The sequence below is a fragment of the Lytechinus pictus genome, unplaced genomic scaffold, assembly GCF_037042905.1.
Source record: "Lytechinus pictus isolate F3 Inbred unplaced genomic scaffold, Lp3.0 scaffold_20, whole genome shotgun sequence".
Lineage (NCBI taxonomy): Eukaryota > Metazoa > Echinodermata > Echinoidea > Temnopleuroida > Toxopneustidae > Lytechinus > Lytechinus pictus.
This window is the reverse complement of record NW_026974141.1, coordinates 1,588,477-1,616,367: the sequence shown is the minus strand read 5'-3', so window position 1 is coordinate 1,616,367 and position 27,891 is coordinate 1,588,477. Positions and strand designations below refer to the sequence as shown.

The 27,891-nt window shown below is 39.0% G+C and overlaps 1 protein-coding gene and 1 long non-coding RNA gene across 3 annotated transcripts; both read left to right on the top strand.

Annotated features, from left to right (window-relative positions):
• The first annotated feature begins 362 nt into the window (after positions 1–362).
• On the top strand, positions 363–22,019 carry LOC135157792 (splicing factor YJU2-like). Of its 2 annotated transcripts, XR_010296759.1 has the most exons (8): positions 395–495; positions 2,764–2,864; positions 3,909–4,053; positions 11,013–11,144; positions 13,033–13,214; positions 16,291–16,432; positions 19,564–20,858; positions 20,956–21,148. XR_010296759.1 is itself a non-coding variant. In XM_064114679.1 (7 exons), exons 1-7 carry the CDS (start codon positions 472–474, stop codon positions 20,077–20,079), a joined length of 1,242 nt encoding a protein of 413 aa, XP_063970749.1. In that variant the 5' UTR covers positions 363–471; the 3' UTR covers positions 20,080–22,019. The 2 variants fall into 2 exon arrangements, 1 of the variants encoding a protein (XP_063970749.1); XM_064114679.1 differs by having other exon boundaries at positions 363–495; positions 19,564–22,019.
• Positions 6,188–8,958, top strand: LOC135157793 (uncharacterized). The gene is made up of 3 exons (XR_010296760.1): positions 6,188–6,284; positions 7,236–7,357; positions 7,844–8,958. It is a non-coding gene; the product is annotated as an uncharacterized LOC135157793 (long non-coding RNA).
• Positions 22,020–27,891: the final 5,872 nt, after the last annotated feature.

Below are 27,891 nucleotides of genomic sequence, written 5' to 3'. Positions count from 1 at the left end.
TCACTTCAGCAGTTTGGGGTTAAAATTTATAATGATAGGATACATACGGCAAAAAAAAATTGCAATGGCTATGAAAACCAATGCTCCCAAACAGGGGAGGGTATATCGAATTTTGAACTTTGTCTTTTTTTCTCGTCATTTCATGTACGGTACCGGGTTTAAGTATTACAAGACCAATTTGTTTTTAAATACCCGGTACTTTTTTTGCTTACTTCTTTAAAATGCCACTCTTCTTCACTTATGTTCTCTTTCACTACCTAAAAAACAAATCAGTGGGATGGTGATGACCTCCCCCCTCCCCCCCCCCCCCCCCCTCCCCCTGTACTGTAGCTCTGCCCCATGATATCAGACGATGGCGCAACGATTTTCTCGAGAGGCGCGCGCGCGAGCTGGCGATCAATGCCGCGCGCTCCGTGCTTAGAAGACTACACTGCATGAAATTGAAGGAAAGCCAAAGACAAAAGCCTCATAATGTCTGAGAGAAAAGTATTAAACGTAAGTAATTTTTGCATTATAGAGTATCGAATATATTAGAGTCAATTTTAGTTCAATTTCTAATGATTAGAAATCTTGAATGTTGGAAGGAGATCTTGTCTTTTTGTCGTGAGTGCGCTGTGTGAGCCGAGTGACTGAATGTCCACGGTGTTCCGGGGGCTGCGTCGGCCCGGGAGCGGGTCCGCAGCTAGCTTAACTCAGGGAGCTCCCGCCCGCGCAGCGGGCGGTAGCCCAGGGGCTTACCGTGTATTTGACCATAGACATAGTCACCGGACTAGGGTGATTTATGGTCTAAATATTTCTCAAAATGAATTGTGAAAACAGAAAGTATACAATTACCACGATTATATGGATGAAGGTCTAACGAGTGGTATACCCAGTTGTTGTGTGTCCGGACAGGTTGTGTGTCCAGTAGAGGCGCACGGCCAATATTGGAGACTGTCTCCAATGTCACTTGTGGGAGATTATCTCCAAGTCCAATATCAGAGACTTTTGTATAGAATTTGGGTATCGAATTTCAGAGACAGTCTCCAGTTTTGGAGACCAATTTCCTTTGTTTACATTTGCTGCAAAAGGATTACCTTGGCGGCAAATAAAAATGTGATAAGCAGATTCCTCATGAAAAATTACCCCTTTTCACCGTCTACTTTAAAAATTCACTGTCTACTTTTGTTTTGATAAGGATTTTTGTTGTCAATCACACACAAAACAAATGGGCTTCTGACCTCAGTGAGACAAAATTTTGGGTGGAAAAAATCATGCTTTTGTTGTTGTTGTTTCTTTTGTCCTTTTGCAAAGCAAGTCTCCAATGTGGGAGATTGTCTCCCCTATTGGAGAGAGTCTCCCATATTGGCCGTGCGCCTCTACTGGTGTCCGGACGATCAATTTTAGGAAGTCATTTGAAGAAATTTACAGGCGAAGTTTCATCAATTTTTAGTACAAAATGTAGGAAATATTATAGAGAACAAAATCGAAGATGGTTACAACTATTGAATTCATATGTTTAGGGTAATCCAAAGACAAAAAAGAAGGCTTCAAAAATATAAAGTGTCCGGACACCCGATCCCCCATCCTACTGGCAGTTTCCTGACATCTGGGCACAGACTGGAACCTCAAAAAAACGAAAAGTTATCTCCTTCTAACTTAGTTCTACCCCTGTCTCGATCGGCCATTTTTGTTAAAAATCGTAACAAAATGGCCGATCGAGACTGGGTAGAAGAAGAGAACTTTTCGTTTTTTTGAGGTTCCAGTCTGTGCCCAGATGTCAGGAAACTACCACTCGTTAGACCTTCATCCATATAATCGTGGTAATTGTATACTTTCTGTTTTCACAATTCATTTGGAGAAATATTTAGACCATAAATCACCCTAGTCCGGTGACTATGGTCAAATACACGGTAAGCCCCTGGCCCTGGGTTACAGCTAGCTCAACTCTGGTAATGAATGAGTTGCCGGGAAACTCGGCGCGGCGCTAATGCAGTTTCGCATAGCCAGGCGGCTTCTATCTAGAGAGTAAAAATCATTTACTAACGTAAGGTCACCGCACCCACCTCAATTGTATGGATGAAGGTCAATCTTGAGGCAGAATCCTGACATCGAGGCAGATACTGGACCCTCAAAAAAAGGGAAATTGATGCCGCGTTCGTTCTCTCGCTTTCAAAATTGCAAACAAAATGGCCAACCGATACTGAGGCTAGGAAATGAATATTCATGACGTAGAGATAGGGTATTCTGATACCGAGGCCAGTGCGCGTGTGCAGAGCGCGAAAAAGGGGAATTCCCCTATCTCTGCGCGAAGCGGGCCGGAGCTCCCCGGGTTATTTGGTGCCCTGCAAATTCAATCCGGCAGCTCTTGAACGATATTGAACCATCTGCTTTGCCATGAAACCTCTCAAGATTTTCTTTTAAATATTGAGATAAAACTCTGCTAGCAACAGCGACATGTACACTTGTAAGCACCCTAGATTTGACCATGTGCCGAAATTTGAAAGTCAACCTTTTTCTCGCAAGCCTGCACATTCGATCAGTGCAACACAGTCCAAACACATTGTTTTATAAAACACACTGGCATCATCAGCCGACACAGGAATGTCCCGATTTCAACTAAAAAAATCTCATCTGAAGAGCCAAATATTGTCATTAGAATGTGGAATCTCCACCGTATTGACAAAAACATGCAGAGGCTTAGCCCAGTATCAGGGAGAAATGGTCACAAAAATGTGTTTGTTTGAATCATCATTGTATTTTTCCCCCTCTCTATTATTATAGAAATACTACCCACCCGAGTTTGACCCGTCAAAGATCCCTAAACTCAAACTCGCCAAGGAGAGGCAGTACACGGTCCGAATCATGGCTCCATTTAACATGCAGTAAGTAGATAGATAGATAGATTGTTTATTTGATAAAAAAAACATACATCTTGGTGGCTAAGCTGAATTGTGGTACATTTTTACATTTGAATTGACATCAATTCATTAAAAATGAAATACATAATAATGTTCATTGGATGATAATTGAGGGAGAAATATTGTGGCAAAGAAATATCCCAATTTGATTAAAAATTGTAACTAATAACATGAAGTCATTAATTGCAAAAATAAATCAAGATTCATTACAATATTATACATACAGTACATGTACTTGTATATTGATTGTCATTTTTTTGTCAATTTATTTCGTCTAAGAACATCATGGTATTGGATACCATTTGACTGCCCCAAATTTCCAAAATGTATCTTGTTTATCTGTAAAAAAAAAAGCTTAAGCAGATCGGTAAGCACCTTGCTGATTCCACTCCCTTTTGAAAAATGCTTGAAGACAGCAAATTTTGTCCATTTAGATATCTCCATAAATGTTTGTACATACATGAAACGGCGACAGAGTTTGAATTTTGTCCATTTTGGACAACTTTGCTCACTGTGGATCTATTATGAGACTTGTCAGCACATGGCCCTATGGTAGTCTTTTCAGACAAAGTTTGACAGGGGTCAATTTAAATGAAATCGTTCCTATGATAACTAGTACAGGGTAGGGTCACACATGACAGCCGAAATCGCCCCTAAATTCCCCTCAAAATGTCTGCTTTGGGGCAACCATTTTATCCAGAGTCATCCCAAAATCTGTCAAAAACTATATTCAAGATTATTTAGAAAATCAATATTCTAACTATGACAGAATAATTATATTTGCATTTACACTGTACTGGAACAGCTTCTTGCCCCTAAAGAGTAGCCCTTTTAAAATCAAAGAAATAGCCCCCCAAATTCTGCAATCGCCCCAATGTGCGAAAAAAAAGATAGCTCCTAAGAATAAAAATGATTTCCCACCCTGGTCACACAAGAACCCTTAATATTATTATTATTTTGGCAAGAAACTATTAAAAAGAAAATAATTCCTCTTGCTGTATTTCTTAGATGCAAAGTGTGTAACGAGTACATCTACAAGGGAAAGAAGTTCAATGCCAAGACAGAGAACGTTCACAATGAGAACTACTTGGGTCTGCGCATCTATCGCTTCTATATCAGGTGTCCGAGGTGTATCTCCGAAGTGGTCTTTAAGGTAAGATGATGAGGTCCAGGGGGCCTTTTTCAAACAGCTGTTCGTAAGTTAAGAGTGACTTTAAGAACGACTGGTGATCCTTTTTTGTGGTAAATGATATTCACCATTAAATGTTCATTGGTGAATATTTAGCATGTAAGAGAGGTTCACCAGTCGTTCTTAAAGTTGCTCTCAATTTACAAGCAGCTTTATTAAACACCCACCAGGAGCCTGTAGGCAACTACCCCATGGTAACAGGGCTCAGTAGCCAATCAAATGCAGTGCTTCCATGGGAGTAACAATACATGTACATGTAATTGTAACACTATGAAATGGGTCCCAGAGATGAGCTAGCGGATGTCATATAAACCCAAAGACCTTATAATATATTACTAGACCGAAAGCTGCGTGCGCGTTCAGCACAAAACAAATGAGATTAGGCTCCGCCTACCGCGATCATTTGAAGACAAAAATAAGCCCTCATTGACATTCATGAGCATGAAGATATTCATAATCCGGCCTTTTCATTGGCTAAGAGCGTCATTAATACGCGATTTCCCCGATTCCTTGTCATCGATACTAGTGGTATCGTGTTACAGAAATAATTATTCATTTGACCTCATTACGTCATCTAATTTATTCATTCTGAAACTTTTCTTTCCACACACAAAATGGACCTACGAACACTCCGGTGAGTACGTATAAATTGATATAACCACATGAATTCAGTGGACTATTTACACATTTCACACTGTATTTTGTGATCTTAGGTTATTTCTTTAACAAATTAGAGAGTTTGCTATCATTCTTCTGTTAAAGGAAAGCAGAATTTGGTCTTTGAAATTGAAGTTAGATTGTCATCGTCGCACAGTGCAGCCAGTATGTTGCTTGCAGTGTATTTTGTACGGGCTCCTAGCCGGCTGGGAATCGAGAGATAATCGGGCTGGTTTGGTTCACCTCCAACAAGGACCAACCCACGATTGATTAAAACAAGAAGAATGAGGCTTCTTTTTGTACACTGTAACGTTAGATCTAGAGGGAGATCTGCATCTGTCTTCAGTAGATCGAGACTCAGTCAGGAATAAACTGTGAAGCGGAGTGTGGATGAAGATACGCCTGTCATTGACATTGTGTCAGTCCTCACTTTCAGATATCAAATTTATTTTGCATAACTTCAGGCTTCTGCATTTAGCCCCCACCATTTTAACTCTTATTGTTATTCATAAATATATAGACTCGGTCTTAGAAATAACATGCTGCTCTGCATGTTTGTCTTATTATCAATAGATCTATGACCTAGATCTTCTTAATCCTACTCCTAGGCCCTACTTACTTCATGTTTATACTTAGATCTAGGCTACTTTACTTTTATTTATTCATCGATGCTATCATTTTATCAAGAGCTAGGCCTACCTAATTAAAATCTAGTCTAACTTATACTTTCCCAACCCTCGATACTTACCCCCAGGGCTTATGATCTAGGTCTGTAATTTAGGCCTAGATCTAGGTCTGGGCCTAAACGACTCCATTTACATGTACGAGTATGACTGTCAGTGGACCAAGGAGTCGGACTAGATCTAGATCTACTCTCGGTCAATAATGGCAATGAAGTCTTAGCCAGGAATAAAAGTCAAAGTCAGACATCAAAAATTTCTAAACCGATATAGGGTTTAGAACCGAAGCTTTACTTTCTAGGTCTAGATAGATCGAGAGTCCATCGTTAGTCTAGATCTAGACCTAATTTATATACATGAATGCTGTCGCACAGCATTGAGTCTCGTTGGACTAGATCTATACTTTCTTACAAATAGATCTAGACCTAGTGCATGAGATTATGAAATTATGTTAAAGTCTAATGAAATAAGATTCGGAAATAAAAAGATCCAGATTTTTTTTTTTTTTGGGGGGGGGGGCAGACATATGTGAAAAAATTTAGAGAAACCTAAAATTCAGAAAGCGAGGGCCAGAAGCGACCAATATTACCTAGGGCCGTTTTGTGCATTTTCTAAAGTAAAATTGAAGGATGTCATGCAATTCTCTTTTTGATGAAGGTTTTCACATTTCTGATTTCAGCTCTTACCCAAACCCCTCCCCCTATACATACGGCCATGAAAAAGATCATTTCTTATTATTGTTCTCTCTCTTTCACAAACAGGTTGAGTTTGAAGAACAAGAAAAACAGTAGAGGTCTACCTATATGGTTCAAGATGATGATCATAAGTGCATGCATCATTTTGCAGATTCTCATCCAGGTATAAAACTTAAACTAACCCATACAAAATTACAGATACATTGCATGCATTGAATGTTAACCATGTTTACATTAAATAAAAATAATCTGAGCTACAAAGAGGTAGGATCTGTAATGAATATACACTTCTTAAATATACAGGCTCTCGAGTCTAAAATAGAACCAATGCCAAAAGTTATGTACCTTGGACAAATTTATAAAATAAGGTCATGTCCTTGATCTACTAGTAATTAAATGGCCTTTTTATTTCCTATTTGTTTATAAACAAAGTGTAGGGATTGATTTTGTACTTATATTTCTTTCCACTCTTATCCAGGAATCATCCCCTTTTTCTAATAGAACATCCCTCATTTATATTCACCCTTTTCATCCTAACTTCCTATTCTTCATGTATAGCTCTCTCTTACACATTAACTGCTGTACACTCCGTACACAAGGTTCTTTGGTATTAATTCACTCCACCATCCTTCATACAGCTTTCTTCACTCCTCTCTCTCTCTCTCACTCTCCTTCTGATTGGTTATAATGTTAAGTTGATGCACTCAAGCTTAGATAATAATTTGCATATAGTTTGAATGGTCAATATATATCCATTGTTTGTATATTTGAATATTCAGTTATACTTTGTTATATTGATTTACATTTATATGAATATTGATGTGCCTTAAGTAATTTGCATGGAATGTTACAAAGAATGCAACAAGGCTTTGAGTCATTAAAATCTGGGAGTTGGCCAGTAAGTTATCAACCTGACAACATGTCTGCTGGGCTGCCTCTGTGTTAAGAGTACTAGAAATGAGATATTGTCAGAACCCCGTACTACACAAAGCAATATTTATTTTTCATATTTTACAAAATTCATTTTATGCATTCTTTAGTGTGATATTCATATTTCATATTTGTAGATTTACGATTTTTTTTTAATCTTGTTATTTTACATTTTGTCCAATAGGATGATGCAGTTTTACAATTTCCATGGAGGTGATTGATGATGATAAACAATTGGTGAAGTAGGCCTAATAGAACAGTGATAGGACCATGCAAAGAGAAATACAACCTACAGCAGTTATATGAGTGAGTTAATATGTGATTATTTTTAATAATGGGGGGTTTTCACAATATTTTTAGGCAACAAATAGACCTGCCTTTGAAAAAAACATTTCAATTCTGTTTTTAGGTTATAGATAGGTGTCGTTTTTATTCGCAGATCAAAATATTCTGTGCAACAAAACATCATCTTTAATTCTGACTATTATATATAATTTATATGTTAATTCATATATTCATATTTATGGGAAATCTCTGACATTTTTTTTTATATAGTACATGTAGTTATAATGGAGAGTGGTATGCAAACTGCATAGAACAGGTTTAAGTGATATGCTTTGTAGAAGTACAAGTTTATAATTAGTAGAAGTAAGATTTCCTATGTTATGTGATGAAGAAATTTATATACCGGTATGTATAGTCTTACTTTTCTTAAAACATTTATGTTTTACAAATCATGACAATTTTAATTTAAATTCATTGATTTTCTTTCTCTATTTTTTCAATCTGCAGGACTGGTGTAACAGATGTTTTCATTCAAGAAACCCAACAAATTGAAGAGTGACTTAGCTTAGGAAGCACTTGATAAAGATGGAAAAGGTTTTTTTTTTCAAGTCCAATTTTTTTTTTTTTAATTATCATCACAACCCCAAATTCATGAAGTATGAAATTTCCTGTCGATTTTCATTAAAACTGGTTGCAAAAGGAAAAGCTATAAACATACAAATAGGAGCGGCGAAGTGAAGTTGAAAGTGGGGGGGGGGGGGCACAGGGAAAATGCTGTATTATGTGAAATTTTAAAGAAGTTGCGAGAGAGCAAAATTTTGACATTTTTAAAAAGAAAATCCAATTTTGTGATAGATTTCGACAAAATATTCAGAATGATATATTTCACCCTTTTTTTTGGGGGGGGGGGGGGGCAAGAGTCCTTCAAGCCCCCCCCCCCCTCCATCTGTAGTGTACGAAACTGCTTATCTACCCCCACTCACATGAATTATTAAACTTAATGCACAAAGGATTTCCTTATTGTTTTCTTGTTTCAAAGGGCACTCGTCATTCTTTAGGAGCACTTTTCTTGGATAAAAGGGGGCAGTTATTCGAGAAAGGGCACTTACAAGAAGGCGAGGGGGTACTTTTTAACACTTAAAACGGGCCCTCAGATGAAAGGGCACAGAACACGTTCGGGGGGCATTTTTGGTAAAAATTTGCATACAAGGAAGAGCACTTGGTAACACCTAAAACAGGTTCTCGTCAGGTGAAAGGGACACAGTACACGTTCGTGAGGGGGCATTTTTCTTACATAAAATTAAAGGCACTTTTCAGTGCTTTAAAAAGTAGGGGGAACTGTGCCCCCCAGGATCGCTGCCCCTGCATACAAAAAACATTTTCGTTCGATTCAAAGTATTAACATACGCTTAAGAAAAAAAGTAAGGCTAAATCCTCTGATAATGTGATATTTTTTTTGGCTATTAATAAAATTCACAACTAACCATAAAATGCCTTCATGTCTTTCATTTGTATAGTATTTGTACAGAGCTAACATGAAAGGGATTTGGAATTGGCAAAATTCAAATGAGATGGAGATCGAGAGAGAGAAAGAGTGATGAGAAGGGGGTTGAAAAGAGATGAGAAAGAAATGGAGGGGCACATATGAAGAGATAATTTAGAGGGGGGGGGGGTAAGAGAGCACGAATGGTGGGAAGTAGGAACAAAGGGGTGGAAGAGAAATAAGACGAGATTTATGGAAACCAGGAGACAGATAACAAGTGGGAAAAGAAGAAGGAAATATATGTAGGAGAAAGCTAGGCGGCACCAAAATAACGTGAGTGGGAAAATTATTAAATGGAAAAACAGAGCAAGAAATGCTGGAGAATAGAGGGGACAGGAAACGTATTAAACATGATAAACTGGGGCCCGTTTCGTTACAAGTATGGTAATAATGATTGGTTATATATAGCCGTTACCATCGTAGTTAACTACGATGGTAACTGCTATAACCAATCATAATCTAGGTTACCACGGTAATCACAATAACAGCGATGTTTAAATAGCTGTAATTCATTATGAAACGGACGCCAGATGAAGAAAACAGGCACGGGGATCCATGAGGGCCGGGGCCGGCCCCTTACGTACGTATTATACCTTGAACAAAAGATTTTTTTTTTGCTTCTCGAAATTTGTAACAAGAAATGTACTCTATTAGTGGTGACAGTTATTTTTTTCAGTAACCATACTCAACCAGTAAAAATTACCATCAAATTGTAATAACCATGTTCTGCCCCCACCCGCCCCCCCCCCCTAGAAAAAGAAAAAAAAACAAGACTTTTGGGTCAGTGCAACAGCCCCCTTTGATCCGTTCGGCGGCCTCTGCCGGCTATTTAGAGTCTAGATTCAATTCAATTATTTTATTTTCCACTTTCAATTTCATATTTACAATTATGATACAATTGACAAAGTAACATATAATCACAATTGAAGTACATACAAAAATTGACAACATAAAATTACAATAGACAATTATCAAATCGAAATATAAATGATTGAAAGGGAGGGAGGGCCAACTGAAAAGCAGAGCTTGTATAATGTAGGCCCCCCTAATATTGATTAATTAATATTGATTCTTTACATTTGTTAAAAACTAAGATTGCTGTATATCTTAACATGCGACAATTTGGGGATGGCAAAAGCACTTGAGACCTCTTTAACTAATCACGACTTGAAGACTACTCTTTTCATCTTCCCTTTATAGGCCTATAAGACACAATACAAACAATGCTTTGTTTTTAAGTGATATCGATTGTGATATCGATACTTTATTGAGCGCAATGTATCGTCTCAGATTTGCGCTTGCTTGATTCGCTGAATCCTTCGCGTCACGAGCGCGTAACAAAATGAATACATTAATGAATTTGCCAAGTTGACCTTTGTCATTGCGCTGATGTGCGTATTGTCTAATACACGTACAAAACCACAGTCGACGAGGGAGCATCGTACGAAATTAATATTAATGAGGGCTTATTTTAGCTTCTAATGGATTAAACAAAATGGCGGTAGCTTCGGGGGCTTGTATAAACCCTTTTAAAACGACACACAATTTTAATGCGAACTGATGACATGATGATCTTGAGTGCTGATTTATTCTCAAGCATTTTGATTCCCAAGAGGAACAGTTGAAATCTGGGCGTATTGCATGAAAGTTGCTTTTATGGTGACTTCACCATCCAGCGGTAACTAGCACAGAATCCTTGGTTTTGATTGGCTACTGTGCAGTGTTACCATGGTAGTTACCATTTGAAGGCAAAATTACCGCAATAAACATTGCTGTGCAACAGGGTCCTGATCTGTGTACATGAAAAAAGAAATCTTGCAAACAAGTGAATGATTATAAACACTATTCAGTATTGAAAACAGGTACCGAAAGACATGTAGCTTTCAAGGGCTTAATCGTAGACTACGAAAGGCCAAGGCCGTGGATGCCTTGTCGACTGACCTTGATGCCCCTCTTATTGGCCTTGGATATTGGTGTGCCCGTTTTTATTCTTCCTATTTATGCTGTGATATAGAAATGTGTCCTCTGACCAAGTCGCCTTGCCCTAAAGCTTTTGAGATTTAAGGCCTCCCATCCTCTATGAGCAATCTCGAAAAATGGCCCAAATAAGAATGATTTGTTTCTATTTTTTAGACTGATCCTGAAAACACAGACTATACCCTGGAACAAGGAGCTACGAGGTTATTTGAAGCAGCCAAGCTCTACCAAGCAGCTGAAGAGGAAGAGAAAAGACAGGCAGAGGAAGATGCACAGAATCCTATGAAGGTAGGTGAGGGAAAGGAGGGGAGGATTAATGAGAAGGAGGAGGGGGAAGGAGGAAGACATTAGGGAAAGAGAAGGAGAGGGCAGAATAGGAGGAAGAGGAGGCGGAAGGAGGAGGATGGGAAGAGAGTAGAAGAAAGAGGAGAGGGAAGGAGGAGGAGGGGAAGAGAGTAGGAGGAGGGGAAGAGAGTAGGAGGAAGAGGAGGCGGGAGGAGGAGGGGAAGAGAGTAGGAGGAAGAGGAGGGGGAAGGAGGAGGAGGGGAAGAGAGTAGGAGGAAGAGGAGGAGGGGAAGAGAGTAGGAGGTAGAGGAGGCGGGAGGAAGAGGAGGGGGAAGGAGGAGGGGAAGAGAGTAGGAGGAAGAGGAGGGGGAAGGAGGAGGAGGGGAAGAGGGTAGGAGGAAGAGGAGGCGGGAGGAGGAGGGGAAGAGAGTAGGAGGAAGAGGAGGCGGGAGGAGGAGGGGAAGAGAGTAGGAGGAAGAGGAGGGGGAAGGAGGAGGGGAAGAGAGTAGGAGGAAGAGGAGGGGGAAGGAGGAGGAGGGGAAGAGAGTAGGAGGCGGGAGGAGGAGGGGAAGAGAGTAGGAGGAGGAGGAGGGGAAGAGAGTAGGAGGAGGCGGGAGGAGGAGGGGAAGAGAGTAGGAGGAAGAGGAGGGGGAAGGAGGAGGGGAAGAGAGTAGGAGGAAGAGGAGGGGGAAGGAGGAGGAGGGGGAAGGAGGAGGAGGAAGAGGAGGTGGAAGGAGGACATTAGGGAAAGAGAAGGAGGAGGGGGACAGAGTAGGAAGAAAAGGAGGGGAAAGGAGGAGGAGATTAGGGAAAGAGAATGAGGAGAGAGTAGGAGGAAGAGGAGTAGAAAGGAGGAGGGTAAGGAAGATGGGGGAAGGGGGATAGGTGGAGGAGAGAGGAAGAGGAGAAGGATAGGAAGAAGTGGAGGATCATAATTATCCAGAATCTGTTCTGATGCTGAATGAAGGAAGATTTCCCAGTTTCACAAAGTGACCTTCATTTTGTAGTTTTATTATTATTATTATTATTTTGTATTTTTATATATTTTTTTTGGTCAAATTTCTTGGTCAAACCTCCTCGGAAAGAAAGCTAGATCCAATCATGTTTCAGCTCACTGTTTGGCAGCAGTATATTCCTGATGTGAAGGAAGAGGGAGTAGGAAAAGTGAGGGGGGAGGAGGAGGACAGTGAGAGGGATGGGAGAGGAGGAGAGAGGGAAGGGGCAGTGAGGAGAAGGAAGAAGGCAAGAAAAAAGAAAGAAAGGAGAGGAAGAGGAAGGAGGATAAGATCAAAACTTCCCACCTTTATTTCAATTTCAATTTTGTCTTTATTTGCATAAAAAATGCACAAGTATGTACAACAATTTTTTTTTGTTATTATGCCATCATCATCAGTACCTGTACTTTCTCTCTGAGTACAAATTTCGTTCAAATTTGATAACCTTCATCCTATTAAATTTGATTGAAAAAGATATAAAAGAACGTCCAGTTGATTAATACATGAGATACAAACAATAAACATTAAATGAACATCAATAAATCACAATAATCATTTAACAATTATTAACAATGAAGAAAAAATAAATGGGCAATGTTAAATATTTGAATGAATTTGTAAACAAGCAGGACAAACTGCGATGCAAAACCATGCGTTAAATCATGAAAAAAAAAAAAGGCTCTCAAAACTGAAAATGGCTCTGGTAAAATGAAAAGTTGCTCTCAAATTTTTTCAAAATTGCTCCCTACAATTGAAAAGTAATTTTTACACCGCTGTACATCATGATCACAATAAGAAGTTAGTAATGTAGTTATCAGTCTGTCATCGAATGTGCATTACATGTAGGAATAAATGTTCAGTAAGAACGGGTTGTGATTACTTTCCTGCTTCTGTAGGTGCTGGAGAACCGGACCAAGGATTCCAAAAATGAGATGGAGGTGATGGAGAACCTGGAAGAGCTGAGGGAGCTCAATATGAGACAGTCTGCCATCAACTATGAGGAGATTCTAAAACAAGGAGCCGAGCAGGAGGCCCTTCGGCTGAAACAACAGGAAGAGGATGATGAAGAGGAAATCAGGTAAATTTTATTGTTTCCAGCTCAAACTTCGAAATTTTACATCTTTTCATTTTGTCTTTATTGACCTCATAGTAAAAGGACGCAATGTAACATAAAACTGTATAAAGGTAGCGCTAAAATTTATCCATGAAAAAGCTAAATAAAATAACACTGATAGGTCACAAAATGATGCTTAATATGACAATGCAATAGACATACAGTTATTTTATTTGGTTCAGAATTCAAAATTTTGAGAATTTATCAGAAAAGTAACAGGTAATTAATAAAGGTCATCACCAGGGAATTTTTTGTGATGGAAATTTATTTATAGTAATCTATTCATATGGGTCTAGAGGTTGAACAAGAGAGGTGGGGGGTTAAAGGTTTTAGGGCATAAACAATCAAAATATCCTTTTCATTTGATTTTCCTTTTCCCTGGGGAAGTCAACTAAACACCGGATATTTCTTCAAGAACTTTTTTTTTAAAGCGGAGAGATTCATCAGATCTTGTACAGTGTGCACATCTCATGCTTTAACTCAACTTCAAACTGCAAACAGTCTTCTCCGTTCTCCCTGTTCTTTCAAGCTCTCACTGAATATCTCAAAGAAACTGTCCAACAGATGAATGAAGATTCATGAATACATTGGTATCTGAGAGGCCTCACCGGCGACTGACTGGAATACTCCCCCAGGGAGTGGAGGATGTGCACACATTGTGTGCGGGAATGACTGATTGAATCCGATGACCGGGGTAATAATATATCTGTAAAGCGCTTAGACACGTCGTTCCGATGTATTAAGCGCTATATAAAAAACGGATTATTATTATTATTATTTTCATTGATTATACTTGGCGATAAATCTTGATTACCTGATCTTCGAATTATTTGTTACATATAAGATCTTGGTGCTCTTTTTTTTTTGGGGGGGGGGGGATTGGGGTGTTTTTGTTTGTGTGTTATAGGCTTGGGCGATTCCTGGCTTTCCCAGAACCGACTCCAGTTCTGGCCTCAGGCTTCGGTTCCGAGAGGCGTCGACCCCAGTGTGACTTAGCACTTGAGTGGATTACCAGATTACACACCGCGCTCTTTTCATGTCCATATAGTGAATGGACCGAATGTGCACACTAGCATCTCTCTCTTTCCCCTCTCTCTGGTAGCCTCCTCTCTCTCTCTTTTGGTTCTCTCTTTCTAATCCCTCTCTGTTCCCAAATTAATGTTGGGTTTATTTATTTTTTTTTTGACACCTTGAAAGTGTGTATCTTGAAGGGGGCAATAATGTGGTCAAAAGATAAGAGAAGCCTGACCCAATGTCTGCTTGGACTTTGGATTAGTCTGCTTAGACAGTCCCTACATGACACTAGCAGGTCTGGAGGGTCCACCTCCACAATAAACTCACTAATGTATTAGATTTCCAAACAACGGATTGAGCCTAGAATTATAAACTAAGTCTTGAAAGAGTATCAAAAGGGCTTTTAGGTGGTGTCATAAAAGAGAATCGGTTCTCTTTTGCAGTGAATCCCTCAGGCTCAAGTGATCGGCTCTGAAACAATAGGGGTCTACTCCTCGACTCTGATGACAAGAATCGGGTAGACTCGATTACTCGGCTCTGATGCTCAAGCCTAGTGTGTCATACCAAGAAGATTCTATGACTGGAGTTCCAACAGGCAACAAATTTATTCAAGCAGATGTTCATTTCTAAAGAAGCACAAAAGAAAGAACGGCAATAAGGACCTTTTGATGTCCGCCTTCGAAGCCGCCAGTTTCAGTGAAGAAATCCGAGGGGTGAAATTTTACGAATATCCATTTGTATCAATTTTCTATCTTTCATATTAATAAACAAACTGAAATTTGAATGCATCACAAAACATCAATAACCAAGCACTATTACGACGAGATATTTGCCCAGACTATATCAATTATTACCTTTAATTGGTGAAAAAAGAAAGAATTCGACCTTTACTGAAACCAGATTTTAACACTTTTCCGATCGTTTGCGGCAAATAAAAATTTCATATGCCAGATGAGTGGCCGCACATGCCCAGTCGAGCAAATTTGAGTCATATTTCAGGACATATTGCATAGTTTATTTTCGCATGCCCCGAATAATGTACTACTCATATAACCAGACCAAGATCATGAAGATGCCGCGAAAAAGTAATTATCATCGCAAAAGCATATTTCCCTGTATGTATGACCTGTAGCTGCGAGTCATGCGGGAATCATTTGTCTACACAATTGCAAGAGATGTTGAGCAAAGTGCATGCCCGACGTACTTTCTGCTGGCGGCTTTTAACCTTGTTCAAAGAGATTTTATATGCTGTTACTCCATCTCATGTTGAACCTCCTTGGTCATACTCGCACATGAACATGATCAATGTCATGTATTTCAATTCCTTTCAAACTCTTAAAATTCAAACCAACTGACCTACCACCGTTTTTCTATTTGATAAACCAATTAATGCTGGGGGGTGTTTCACAAAGATTTAAGTATGACTTAGAGTCGCACTTATACACCAAGTTGCGTACGGTATGAAAGGCTTGACCGCATTGGTCAGATCGTGTCATGAGGACGCGCACTACTGCGTGTCTATCAATAAGATCGCGCGTTCCATATCATGTACGCGTAGGCATTTAAGTGCGACTTAAGTCATCCTTAAATCTTTGTGAAACACCCCCCTGGTTTGATATAATTTGTATTATTTTTTGTCATGATACGTTAACAAAGTTTTTATTTGTTTCTCTTCACGCTACAATGAAGATTATAATTTATTCAGAAGTTTGACTATAATTACATGTTTACATATATTTCTATTTCATGATATTCTATGTAGGCACCAGTCAATTTGGAGAACCTCTCGACAGAATTTTAAAATTCTTTAAGGTGATCCCAAGGCATTGGCTGTTGCTCAATTTTATATTTCTCTTGGACTGTTTCTATTAAATCTATTGTGTCTGTTATTATCTTGCCTGGAAATGAAATAAATGAATTAATAATAAATAAATAAATAGGTGAATAAACAAATATCGTATTTTCTCTTTCCAAATCAAATCAATCAAATCATTTTATTTCTTTCTTTCTCACATTTAACCTGTAGGAGATTATTTGGCAAAGGAGGTGACGGTATAGTAATAAAGAGACTCAACGATGACGACAGCGAAGACGATGAATCCCCCAGTGTTTTCAAAGTTCCATCATCCTCTTCATCGTATAAACGACCTACAGATATTCTTACAGATGTAAGCTTTTTATTTGAGTCTGACGGAACACTGGAATCTGTCCAATACGACCAGGGGAGCGTTTCATGAAAGGACTTGTCAGACGTTATAATCCGAAAAATCCCATTTTATTCGACAGTTGCCATAGTAACAGTGCTTCTTGGCCTATCAAAGAAAGGAAAATTGTCAGATCTGACAACTTGTCGGACAAACATATTGATGAAACGCTCCCCTGGTTCCGATGACGTTTTTTCCATTCCAGCGTTCCAATAAACAATAGCAGCACATTACATTTTGATAAATTGTATTGAGAGTAAAACATTTGATATTGTTAATTTAGCTCTCTCACAATATTCAAATTCAAACCTACCGGTATAAAATTGAAGTAGCGATCGTGTTCCAGTAACACTTTCCCCATTCCAGTGTACCGATTAAACAAGTGACAGTATACAAATAGCGAATGGGCATGAGTGCAATGGTGCAAGACTTTGCATGAAGTGAAAGAAAGATGCTTTATTAGAGCGTCTCTTTCACCGAATGCGAAACGTCGCACCATTGCACGAATAGGATTATTCGCTATTTGTGTTGTACAATGCCTTTGAAGTTAGTGAAAATACGAACACCATTTATTTTTTTCCTATTTAATGTATGAAAATAAGAAAGAATTATTGAAAGAGAAAACAAAAATCCTGCAAACGTGCATCTGATCTGCAGCCTCACGCATTAGCCAGTAAGCCCTATGCTTATTGCACCTGCATAAAGTGTACCTCAGTGAATCTTAAATTGTATAGTGACATCACCTTGTTTCTGACCATGCAACGGTACATTATGGACGGTACGTGTGCAACTGTACGAATGTTTGACACTCAGCCCCCCATCTGCTCGCGTACAACAAGCTAAGTAGGCGTTGAACAATAGCACATTACATTTTGATAAATTCTATTTGAGAGTAAGACATTTGATATCTTCATTTTAGCTTTCTAACAATATTCATATTCAAATCTATAAAATCGATCTTGGAAGTAGAATTGGCATGTTTACTTCTTCATTTTTTTGGGTCCAATTCCTCTGGTGTCTCCCGCAAATGCAGGTCACTAATTCACGCTTTTCCGTCAGAGTGGGCACAAGAGATATCCGTTCAAATTGAATGTGATATTGGTCCTGTTTCATAAAGACTTGTTATGATAACAAATGCACAATTACTATAACAAGTCTACTATCTGCCAATCAGATTGAAGGATTTCAGGAGCTTTTACATGTATTTGTAATTGCAAATTTTTATTATGACAAGTTTTGTGAAACGGGCTCATGACGTGCACTCCCAAGGTTGCAAAGCCTCCTCTAGCAATAATCACAATGATATGGCAATCTACATTGGTAGGAGATGTCTGGGGAATGATGACATGCAAATCCTACTTACATACTTCAATTTCATTGATTAAAGGGATGCTCCGGGATGAAGATATGGGCAATTCCAAGCAAAAGTGGACATTTTCCAAATATTTATATTGGCTCTATTTCAAATCTGGATCAAATTTTTCTATCAAAACTCATACGGGATTTCATAAATACAAAAGGGGACATAATTAGCCACAATTTTTTTTCTTACGCATCTTCTTATAGGAGAATCCAAACCATACAAAAAAATCTATACGTGGGAGTGGGACTACATATTTTGTTTTTTACTTAATTTCAATTTAACAAAAAAACTATTTGCTTGTTTTGTAAAATTTTCTTCTGGATAATCTGAAGGTCATCATTTTACATCATAAAAGAAAATTTTAAAATATGGGTTCATTTTGCGTTGCCTGTGTGAATATTTCAGAGGTCACTCCGTAACCGGTATGGGTTTATGTTTTAAGTTGTATTTAATGAAAAAATTCATCAATTTTTTAATGTAATGCAGCGTATTAAAGCTAGAACAACATACATGTAGAATCCAATCCATAACTCAATATTGTGATAGCCATTCAAAGTTCACAGAGTTTGAGCAATATGTTTTCTCCTCAAATATGCATGTCCATTTTATGTCACTCCGTAACCATGTTTATGAATATTCATATCTCAGTAATTCAGTGGATCAAAATAACAAATGTTATTTTGAAAAGTGGGTTTCAGCAACTACTGTCAGGTACCATTTCTTTGCAAATGGGTGATATTTTTGTTTGAATGCTAAAAACTTGTTTCTGAATGTCACTCCGTTACCTTGGAACTGCCCATATTTAGACATTCACAGAGCAACATACTGAAAATTTGATCAAAATCGGATAACAATTTACAAATTTATGGAATTTTAAAGATTTGCATTATTCTGGTGAAACAGTTGTAGGCATGTATGTCTTCATGAATATTTATTAGGTAGGCTGATGATGTCACATCCCCACTTTCCTTTTTCTTACATTATTACATGAAATCATAATTGTTTCATGTTTTCATAAATGTGCAAATGATGTGTCTCCATTATGATGAAATAAGTTGCAGCAAGAAATAACTAATGCACTAAATCACTTGTCAATCCAATTGTTTTAGTTCTTGGTAGAAAAATTTTGAATAAATCTAATTTCATATAATAAAATACAAAAGAACAAGTGGGGATATGAAATCATCGGCCTACATAATGAATATTCATGAAGACATGCCTAGAACTGTTCAACCGGAATAATGCATATCTTTAAAATTCAATAGCTTTGTTATTTGCTATCTGTAAATCCAAGATTGGTGCTATATCGTGGATTTTGATCTGGTGCAGTGACATAAACCAAACTTTCTGAAATCATGAAATCTAAGCTGAAAAAGCGATCACAATTTAGATCACCAACTCAGATAAGCACAATTGGGACAGTGTAATATTATAGTCTGAAAAAGACAAAACAATTTTCTCGAATCCCATGCTTATTTTGCTAATTCTCATCAATTCTCACAACTTCTTCCAGAATCCTTTTGCATATGTTTTTTATTTATGCAAGTGGACACATGGGTGGCCATTTGCTGGATTCTGTACTATCTCGTTTAAAAATCGTTACCACAATATGCATTTATCTTTGAATATAGATTAAGAACTTCAGTTTTGGAGATCATGAAAACATGATTTCAAAGTGGCATGCCTGTTAGAATGATTAGACTAATCACTGTGCTTCACCTTTCATCACCAGGAATCCAGTGGGCCATCAGGTGCCAAGAGGCAGAAGGTAGGAGAATCTTCAAGGTCAACTTCAAAGTCATCCTCAAGGTCATTTCTAGCTGGCCTGGTCAAGGTCAAAAAGAGCGATAGCAGCAACAAAGCTGATCATGGAAATACAAGTACATCGTCGGAATGTAAACCAGAGGAGGTCCTTGGATCTGCATCGAATCAATCAGATGCTGCAACAGACGCAGCACAATTATCAGTAGGTGGGACTGCACCAACAGACACAGCACGATCTTCCGTTGGTGGGACTAGAGACATTGAGAAGAGAACTGAATCTAGTGAATCACAAAGCAAGAACTCTGATCAGGCAACGGATTCCGAGGAGGCCGAGTCCACCTTTGCGAGTAGCATACAAGAAGGACTCAAGAAGCAGAAGGTTGAATCGCAAAAGGTCGCTAAAGAGAAGTCAAGTGGATTAAGTCTGCTTGGTGGGTATGATTTTAGTGACAGTGATATCAGTGATTCAGCTTCAGACTCGTGAATGAGCTCCAGGATGGTAAGAAAATGGTATGAGATTTTATTGGCCCGTGGTATTAATCTCTTTACACTAAAAAAAGCATTTGAATCAGGGCTTGAATCTGTCATCTTGATAGTAATAATAATAATGATATAAAACTGTAGTCAAATTGGATAATGCTTATCAGAGGCCCGTAATACAAATCTTAGCAATGATCGTAGACACTTTTCTATGATTGATTCAATTGAATACAATGTACAATCAGTCGTAAAAATGAAGCGTACAATTAATCGCTAACTTTTGTGTTACGGGCCCAGATTATACATGTAATACACAAATAGTATACATCATCAAGGGAATTAGTTGGAGTTACATGCACAAGGCAATTCCTGATATGCCCAAGGCATAGCTGAGGGCATCTACAATGTAGATTGTTTCAAAGGTAATAAGTGTGTATATTTATTCTCATGCCTAAGCAACACAATGTCTATTATACATGTATTTATTGCATTAGAGAGATGTGGATCCTTGTTTACTGGATTAACCATCCTCTCATAGGGTTCCCACAGTCGAGGAAAATCCTGGAAAAATTTGTGGTCGTGTAAAGTCAGGGAAAAGTCAGGGAATTTGGAAAATTTGTGAAAAGTCGTGGGATTGCATTTTCCTCTTGGCTATGGCAGCTTTCCAGTTTAATCTAAATGTTTTTTCTAAGTTGAAGCAATATTTAAAACCAGGTTCTATAAATTATGTGATTTTATCCCTTTTTAATACCTCGGTCACATTTGTTCTACAGCGGCCGTACGGCGAGTCGAAAACGGCCGTTTTAACATTTGTTGGTACCAGCTACATACAGGTGGTTTTAGTAAAAATGAATAAAACGGCTGTTTCGACTCGCCGTAGAGCAAATGTGACCGTGGTATACATGTAAGTCGGGTCCCCAAGACAAATTCATGCAAATTTCTGTGGATCCTAGAGAGTCGAGTTTTACCAAGTTGTTTTGTGTCCGGACGATCAATATTAGAAAAGTATTTGGAAAAATTTACTACAAACGAAGTTTTATCAATTTTTAGTACAAAATATTACAAAATATTATAGAGAATAAAATAGAAGATGATTAGATCTAGATCTACAACTAATGAATTAATATTTTAAGTTTAATCAAAAGATGAAAAAGAAGGCTTCAAAAATGTTAAGTGTATCCGGATACCCGACCCCCCCTCATAATACTTTATTATCTCTTTTAACATGGTATGCAGTCCTTTAAAATATATACCTAACAAACTAAAAATATTAAAAGCTCCAGCCAAAACGATAAAAATGTTATGATCCTGCTCGTGTTTACCTCAAACAGATGGCCAGCCTCTCTCGTGGCGAAATTTGGACTCGGAATGTTGTTGTTATCTTCTGGATATCATGGTTGACCAATCCATGCAGCTCACGGAATTGTGCCATGTTCATCCGGAAGTATCCATAAAACTTTTCTTGGTCACTCTCCAATTCTTTGTATAGGACAGAATATTCTCTGCGTACATCTCTCTTTTAGCTTGCTCTCTCAGGGCCATACTGCCATTCGTATGTTCGTCCAGTTAATGTAACAAACTTTTTATGGTGTCTTAATATTTATGAATAGTTTTTGGGTGCTGATCTTGCTTTTATGACTGTAGAATTCTACTACTGGTTTGAATGTTTCTTTACTTCTCCTGGTCATGAACATGGTGAAAGTTCTCTGTGACTACAATGACTGTCTTAATCTTCAATTAAGTTTGCAATTGACTCACTTTCTCGTTATTTTGTATTGTATTATGAAATAGAATATGATACACATAGTAGTTTCTGCGCCAAACAAATAACATTTTTATTATTATCATCATTATTAAAAACCAAAATTTTGATTGCTCCCTGGATGCTGCCAAAGAAAATGTCAAAAGCTCAGTATCTTGCATAATCAATTGTTCAATTTTTGTGTGTGTGTTAAAAATAACCCCATAAAAAATGTAAATCATTTTATATCCGAGTTTGTTTGATTTTCTTTTCATTTCCTTTTTCCATTTACATCAAATTTATTTACACTTCCGACACTTGCCATTTACAGCGTCCCTCAGTTCTTTTTGTTCTTTCTCTGATGTACACTGACCCGGAAATTGGTTCTTGGCCTGGGCTATAATTGCCTTAAAAGTATAATTTTATCGAAGGGCTTCCTTTCCATGAACGGATCCATTAAAACTACTGTTTTGCAATTGCTCTCTGGTGAAATGCAGTGACATGAGCTTTAAAACTAAATCTTTTGCGCAACTTGAAGAATCGTACGCGCGAAGATATTGGGCCTTCGACATAAGAAGGTTATGCTCGTCTGAGCCAATGGAGATGGATGGCATCATCTCCGATATTGTGAAATGTGGGCTCCTTTTTAGCACCATTTCGTGACAGCGCTCGAACTTCATCTTTAATGGATGCCCTCTCCTTGATAATCTGAGCTTGGTTCCGGAGTATAATGTTCTGCTGGTCTACTATTTGATTGAGCATCGGTCCATTTATGCCAGTGTAACCAGCATACCGGTGCGAGTACCGGGTTTGGGGTTCATAGAATGATGGTCTTGATTGGTACTCTGTATACTGGTCAGGGTAGTTGGATGCGGGTTGGGGCATATACCCTTCCTGCACCTGAGATGTAGACAATATTCATAATATAGATCAACATTTTCACATCTCTAATGATTTAACAGTGGGAACCTATGGTTACTACGGGCTGAAAATGAATATAGTAAGATTTACAGAGCAGAAATGAGACTTTTTCATCAAAATCAGATAACAAATAGCGAATTTATTGAATTTCAAAGTTAAGCAATTTACAATGTATTGTGCAAAGAAAAAGAAGTAATTCACGTCGTCATCAATAATTCATTAATACATGAAATCATAATATCATTTCTTTCATCGTGCGTGAATGATATGCCTACCTTGTACGCAGGGGGGGGGGGTACGTGGTTATAGGTGTTAAACCCCCTTGAATATTTTTGATACCCAACTCCCCACCCCCTAAGAAATCAACCCTCCCCCCCCCCCAAAAAAAAAAAAAGTGTTGAAGACCCATTTTTTCTTTTGCTTGTCGATTTTTTTTTGGAGGGTAATAAAAACGACCTATTTTTTTGTTTTGGTTGTCAATAACGTTTCTCTCAGCTTGACTTCCCCCCTTTCCAAAATCTTGCGTACACCACTGTGCATCAATGAATAGCTATAGTGCACTATCACAGGGCCGCCCTGAACAAATTTGTTTTGAACGTTTTCATTACAATTTGAAGCAATAAAAATGTTATGAATATGCTCGTGTTTACCTCAAACAGATGGCCAGCCTCTCTCGAGGCGAAATTTGGACTCGGAATGTTGTTGTTATCTTCTGGATTGTTATCTTCAATCCATGCAGCTCACGGAATTGTGCCATGTTCATCCGGAAGTATCCGTAAAACTTTTCTTGGTCACTCTCCAATTCTTTGTATAGGACAGAATATTCTCCGTGTACATCTATCTTTTAGCTTGCTCTCTCAGGGCCATACTGCCATTCGTATGTTCGTCCAGTTAATGTTACAAACTTTTTATGGTGTCTTAATATTTATGAATAGTTTTTGGTTGCTGATCTTGCTTTTATGACTGTAGAATTCTACTACTGGTTTGAATGTTTCCTTGCTTTTCCTGGCCATGCATATGATAAAAGTTCTCTGTGACTACAATGACTGTCTTTAACCTTCATTGTCCCAACTTTGTTCTTCCCTTTTTTTACTGTAACTTGTACTTGCTGGGATTTGTCATCTTCTGCCTTCTCATCTTGATGCACTATCTCCACCTCTGGAAGGTCATTCTCGGTCTCCACTGGCTCAGCCATTTCCTCATCTACAGACTCGTTGACATCAGAAGCGGCATGGCTCTCTTCAGCTTCATCTGGCTCATTCCCGAAAGAACCTGCTTCCTGTGAAAGTGTAGGAGATTGTTGGGCTTGAGGAACCTTCATCTTGATGGATGGGACCTGAATCCTGGCTTCCTCAAGGGCCTTGATAGCAATTTCCTCTCCTCTTCTGGGAGTGTTCTTTTCATTTGTCCTCCTTTCTTTCACTTTTTTAGACTTGATGTACTCACGTCAATGGGATGTCTCTTCATCCTTGCCAAGGACTCCGTCATAAAACCAGCTTGGATAGCATCGTTTAGAGTGACTGGATGAGCATGAAACATTCCTGCCCAACTTTTATTAAAGTGTCATTGATAGCGTCAGAGAAATGTCCCTTAGTGAGACGTTCAAGCACTTCTGAACTCAGTTCAGATCTGAAGAGGCTTTAATAGGAGGAAATTATAATTTGTATTTTTTTTTTTGGCATTACTCCTATGTGTTTAAGATCGCATGCTCGATCTGTAATGAAAATCATAAGTCAGAAAAAAATGGAACCAGTGGGATTTGAACCTGCCATCTACTGCCTCATCTTCTTCCACTGAGCCTTGATCTGATGAGTGCTCCATTTTGCACCATATTTTGAGTGGAATTTTGTTGCCAACTCATCCCATGCAGCTGTTTCTTGCTGAGGTAATCTGTCTTCCTACAATGACGAATTTCCTTTCTCTCTGTTATTAGCTCAAGGATGAGGTTTCTCTCGGCTGTTTGCCAATTTCCCTTGGCTCTTTCCCTTCCAGCTATAACACACCTAGCCTCCTCCATTTTGGATGTAGCAGACAGCATCTGATCTACTGAGCATGCTCAGTAGGAAAAAACCCATGGTTTAAACCACAGTCTAAATTAGGACTGGTTAAAATCATGGTTTAAAGAAACCATCTTTTATGAATCAGAGAGGGGGTTTAAACCATGGTTTAAAAAAAACAGGAGTGGGTTTAAACCCAAGGGGGGGGGGGGTTATCTTCTTTTGTGAATACAGGCCAGTATGTTACATTGATGCCTGCTCGACCTTCTTGAATAACGATTCCTATTTCTACAGAAATCTTAAACATTCTAGTTCTACTTTTGAATGCAGGTGGAATTCCCTTGTGATTTGCTTGCATGGTACCGATCATTGTGATAGGTAGTGGAATTTTTTGTGTAGGTTACTCTGAAAGCAGAGTTCATTGACTCTGTCTTTTGTGTTGACAAATTAAACCGTGTTCTTCTGAGGGTTTGAGATGACAATCTTTGACATATTGTTCCCAAAATTTGTTGCTGATCTCTCATATTAAGCGTTATCCGCTGTCTAAATTCCAGAGGTAAAAATGTAAATTTGAACCCTCTACATGCTAGGCACTGGTTCCAGCACAGTTCATGATTACCAGTATAGCACAGGATCATTGCCTCCCCACATCTTTGTAACTGTTCTTCATAAACTAAAATGTCGCTTAGTATGCCATGATTGAAGAGCCATTCTGTGAGTTTAGGAGAATACGGGCCAGTATGTTACTTTGATGCCTGCTCGACCTTCTTCTTGAATAACGATTTCTATTTCTACAGAAATCTTAAACGTTTTAGTTCTACTGTTGAATGCAGGTGGAATTCCCTTGTGATTTGCTTGCATGGTACCGATCATTGTGATAGGTAGTGGAATGTTTTGGGTAGGTTACTCTGAAAGCAGAGTTCATTGATTCTGTCTGTTGTGTTGACAAATTAAACCGTGTTCCTCTGAGGGTTTGAGATGACAATCTTTGACGTATTGTTCCCAAAATTTGTTGCTGATCTCTCATATTAAGCGGTATCCGCTGTCTAAATTCCAGAGGTAAAAATGGAAATTTGAACCCTCCTTTGCATGCTAGGCTCTGGTTCCAGCACAGTTCATGATTACCAGTATAGCACAGGATCATTGCCTCCCCACATCTTTGTAACTGTTCTTCATAAACTAAAATGTCGCCTAGTATGCCATGATTGAAGAGCCATCCTGTGAGTTTAGTAGACGTATAGAGCCTATCCATGCTCACATTGCATCCCTGTATGACTTTGTATTGCTGCAGCTGATTTCGTATTCTTGAAGCAAATTTACTGCAACATTGTTATACTATCATTACAAGCAGTAAAATAAGAAGCTTAATAAACCTAAAATAACTTGCCCTGTGATGATTTCTGGTCTGTAGAGATAACTTTGGATATCACCTGCTCATTTGTGATGTGGCTTTATGCTGCCACTCCAACTCTTTGTCTTCTCCTATTCTTCCTCTGTTGGAGCTTCCCAGAGGGGGGAGGGGGGTGTCTGATTTTCCTGTCACTCTTGTCAATGACGTCTTTGTGTTGTCTGCCGGAAGAGATATCATGCCAGTATCATCATCTTTCATCTTTAGCTGTACTGTCATGGACAGCAGCCCTAGCTTATCGTCCATCATCTCCAGAAACTCTTCTGGGCAGAGATGGAAGAAGTCTCGCAGGAGATCCAGCTTCTCCCTGCATTTAACTGCTAATTTCCTTTGGGTTTCCTACTGGAATAGGTATTATGCCAGTATCATCCTTCATCTTTAGCTGTACTGTCATGGACAGCAGCCCTAGCTTATCGTCCATCATCTCTAGAAACTCTTCTGGGCAGAGATGGAAGAAGTCTCGCAGGAGATCCAGCTTCTCCCTGCATTTAACTGCCAATTGCCTTTGGGTTCCTGCTGGAATAGGTATCAGGCCAGTATCATCATCTTTCATCCTCAGCTGTACTGTCATGGACAGCAGCCCTAGCTTATTGTCCATCATCTCCAGAAACTCTTCTGGGCAGAGATAGGAGAAGTTTCACAGGAGATCCAGCTTCTCCCTGCATTGAAGTGCCAATTGCCTTTGGGTTTCCTGCTGGAATAGGTATCAGGCCAGTATCATCATCTTTCATCCTCAGCTGTACTGTCATGGACAGCAGCCCTAGCTTATTGTCCATCATCTCCAGAAACTCTTCTGGGCAGAGATAGGAGAAGTTTCACAGGAGATCCAGCTTCTCCCTGCATTGAAGTGCCAATTGCCTTTGGGTTCCTGCTGGAATAGGTATCAGGCCAGTATCATCATCTTTCATCCTCAGCTGTACTGTCATGGACAGCAGCCCTAGCTTATTGTCCATCATCTCCAGAAACTCTTCTGGGCAGAGATAGGAGAAGTTTCACAGGAGATCCAGCTTCTCCCTGCATTGAAGTGCCAATTGCCTTTGGGTTCCTGCTGGAATAGGTATCAGGCCAGTATCATCATCTTTCATCCTCAGCTGTACTGTCATGGACAGCAGCCCTAGCTTATTGTCCATCATCTCCAGAAACTCTTCTGGGCAGAGATAGGAGAAGTTTCACAGGAGATCCAGCTTCTCCCTGCATTGAAGTGCCAATTGCCTTTGGGTTCCTGCTGGAATAGGTATCAGGCCAGTATCATCATCTTTCATCCTCAGCTGTACTGTCATGGACAGCAGCCCTAGCTTATTGTCCATCATCTCCAGAAACTCTTCTGGGCAGAGATAGGAGAAGTTTCACAGGAGATCCAGCTCCTCCCTGCATTGAAGTGCCAATTGCCTTTGGGTTTCCTGCTGGAATAGGTATCAGGCCAGTATCATCATCTTTCATCCTCAGCTGTACTGTCATGGACAGCAGTTCTAGCTTATTGTCCATCATCTCCAGAAACTCTTCTGGGCAGAGATAGGAGAAGTTTCACAGGAGATCCAGCTTCTCCCTGCATTGAAGTGCCAATTGCCTTTGGGTTTCTACTGGAATAGGTATCAGACCAGTATCATCATCTTTCATCTTTAGCTGTACTGTCATGGACAGCAGCCCTAGCTTATTGTCCATCATCTCCAGAAACTCTTCTGGGCAGAGATAGGAGAAGTTTCACAGGAGATCCAGCTTCTCCCTGCATTGAAGTGCCAATTGCCTTTG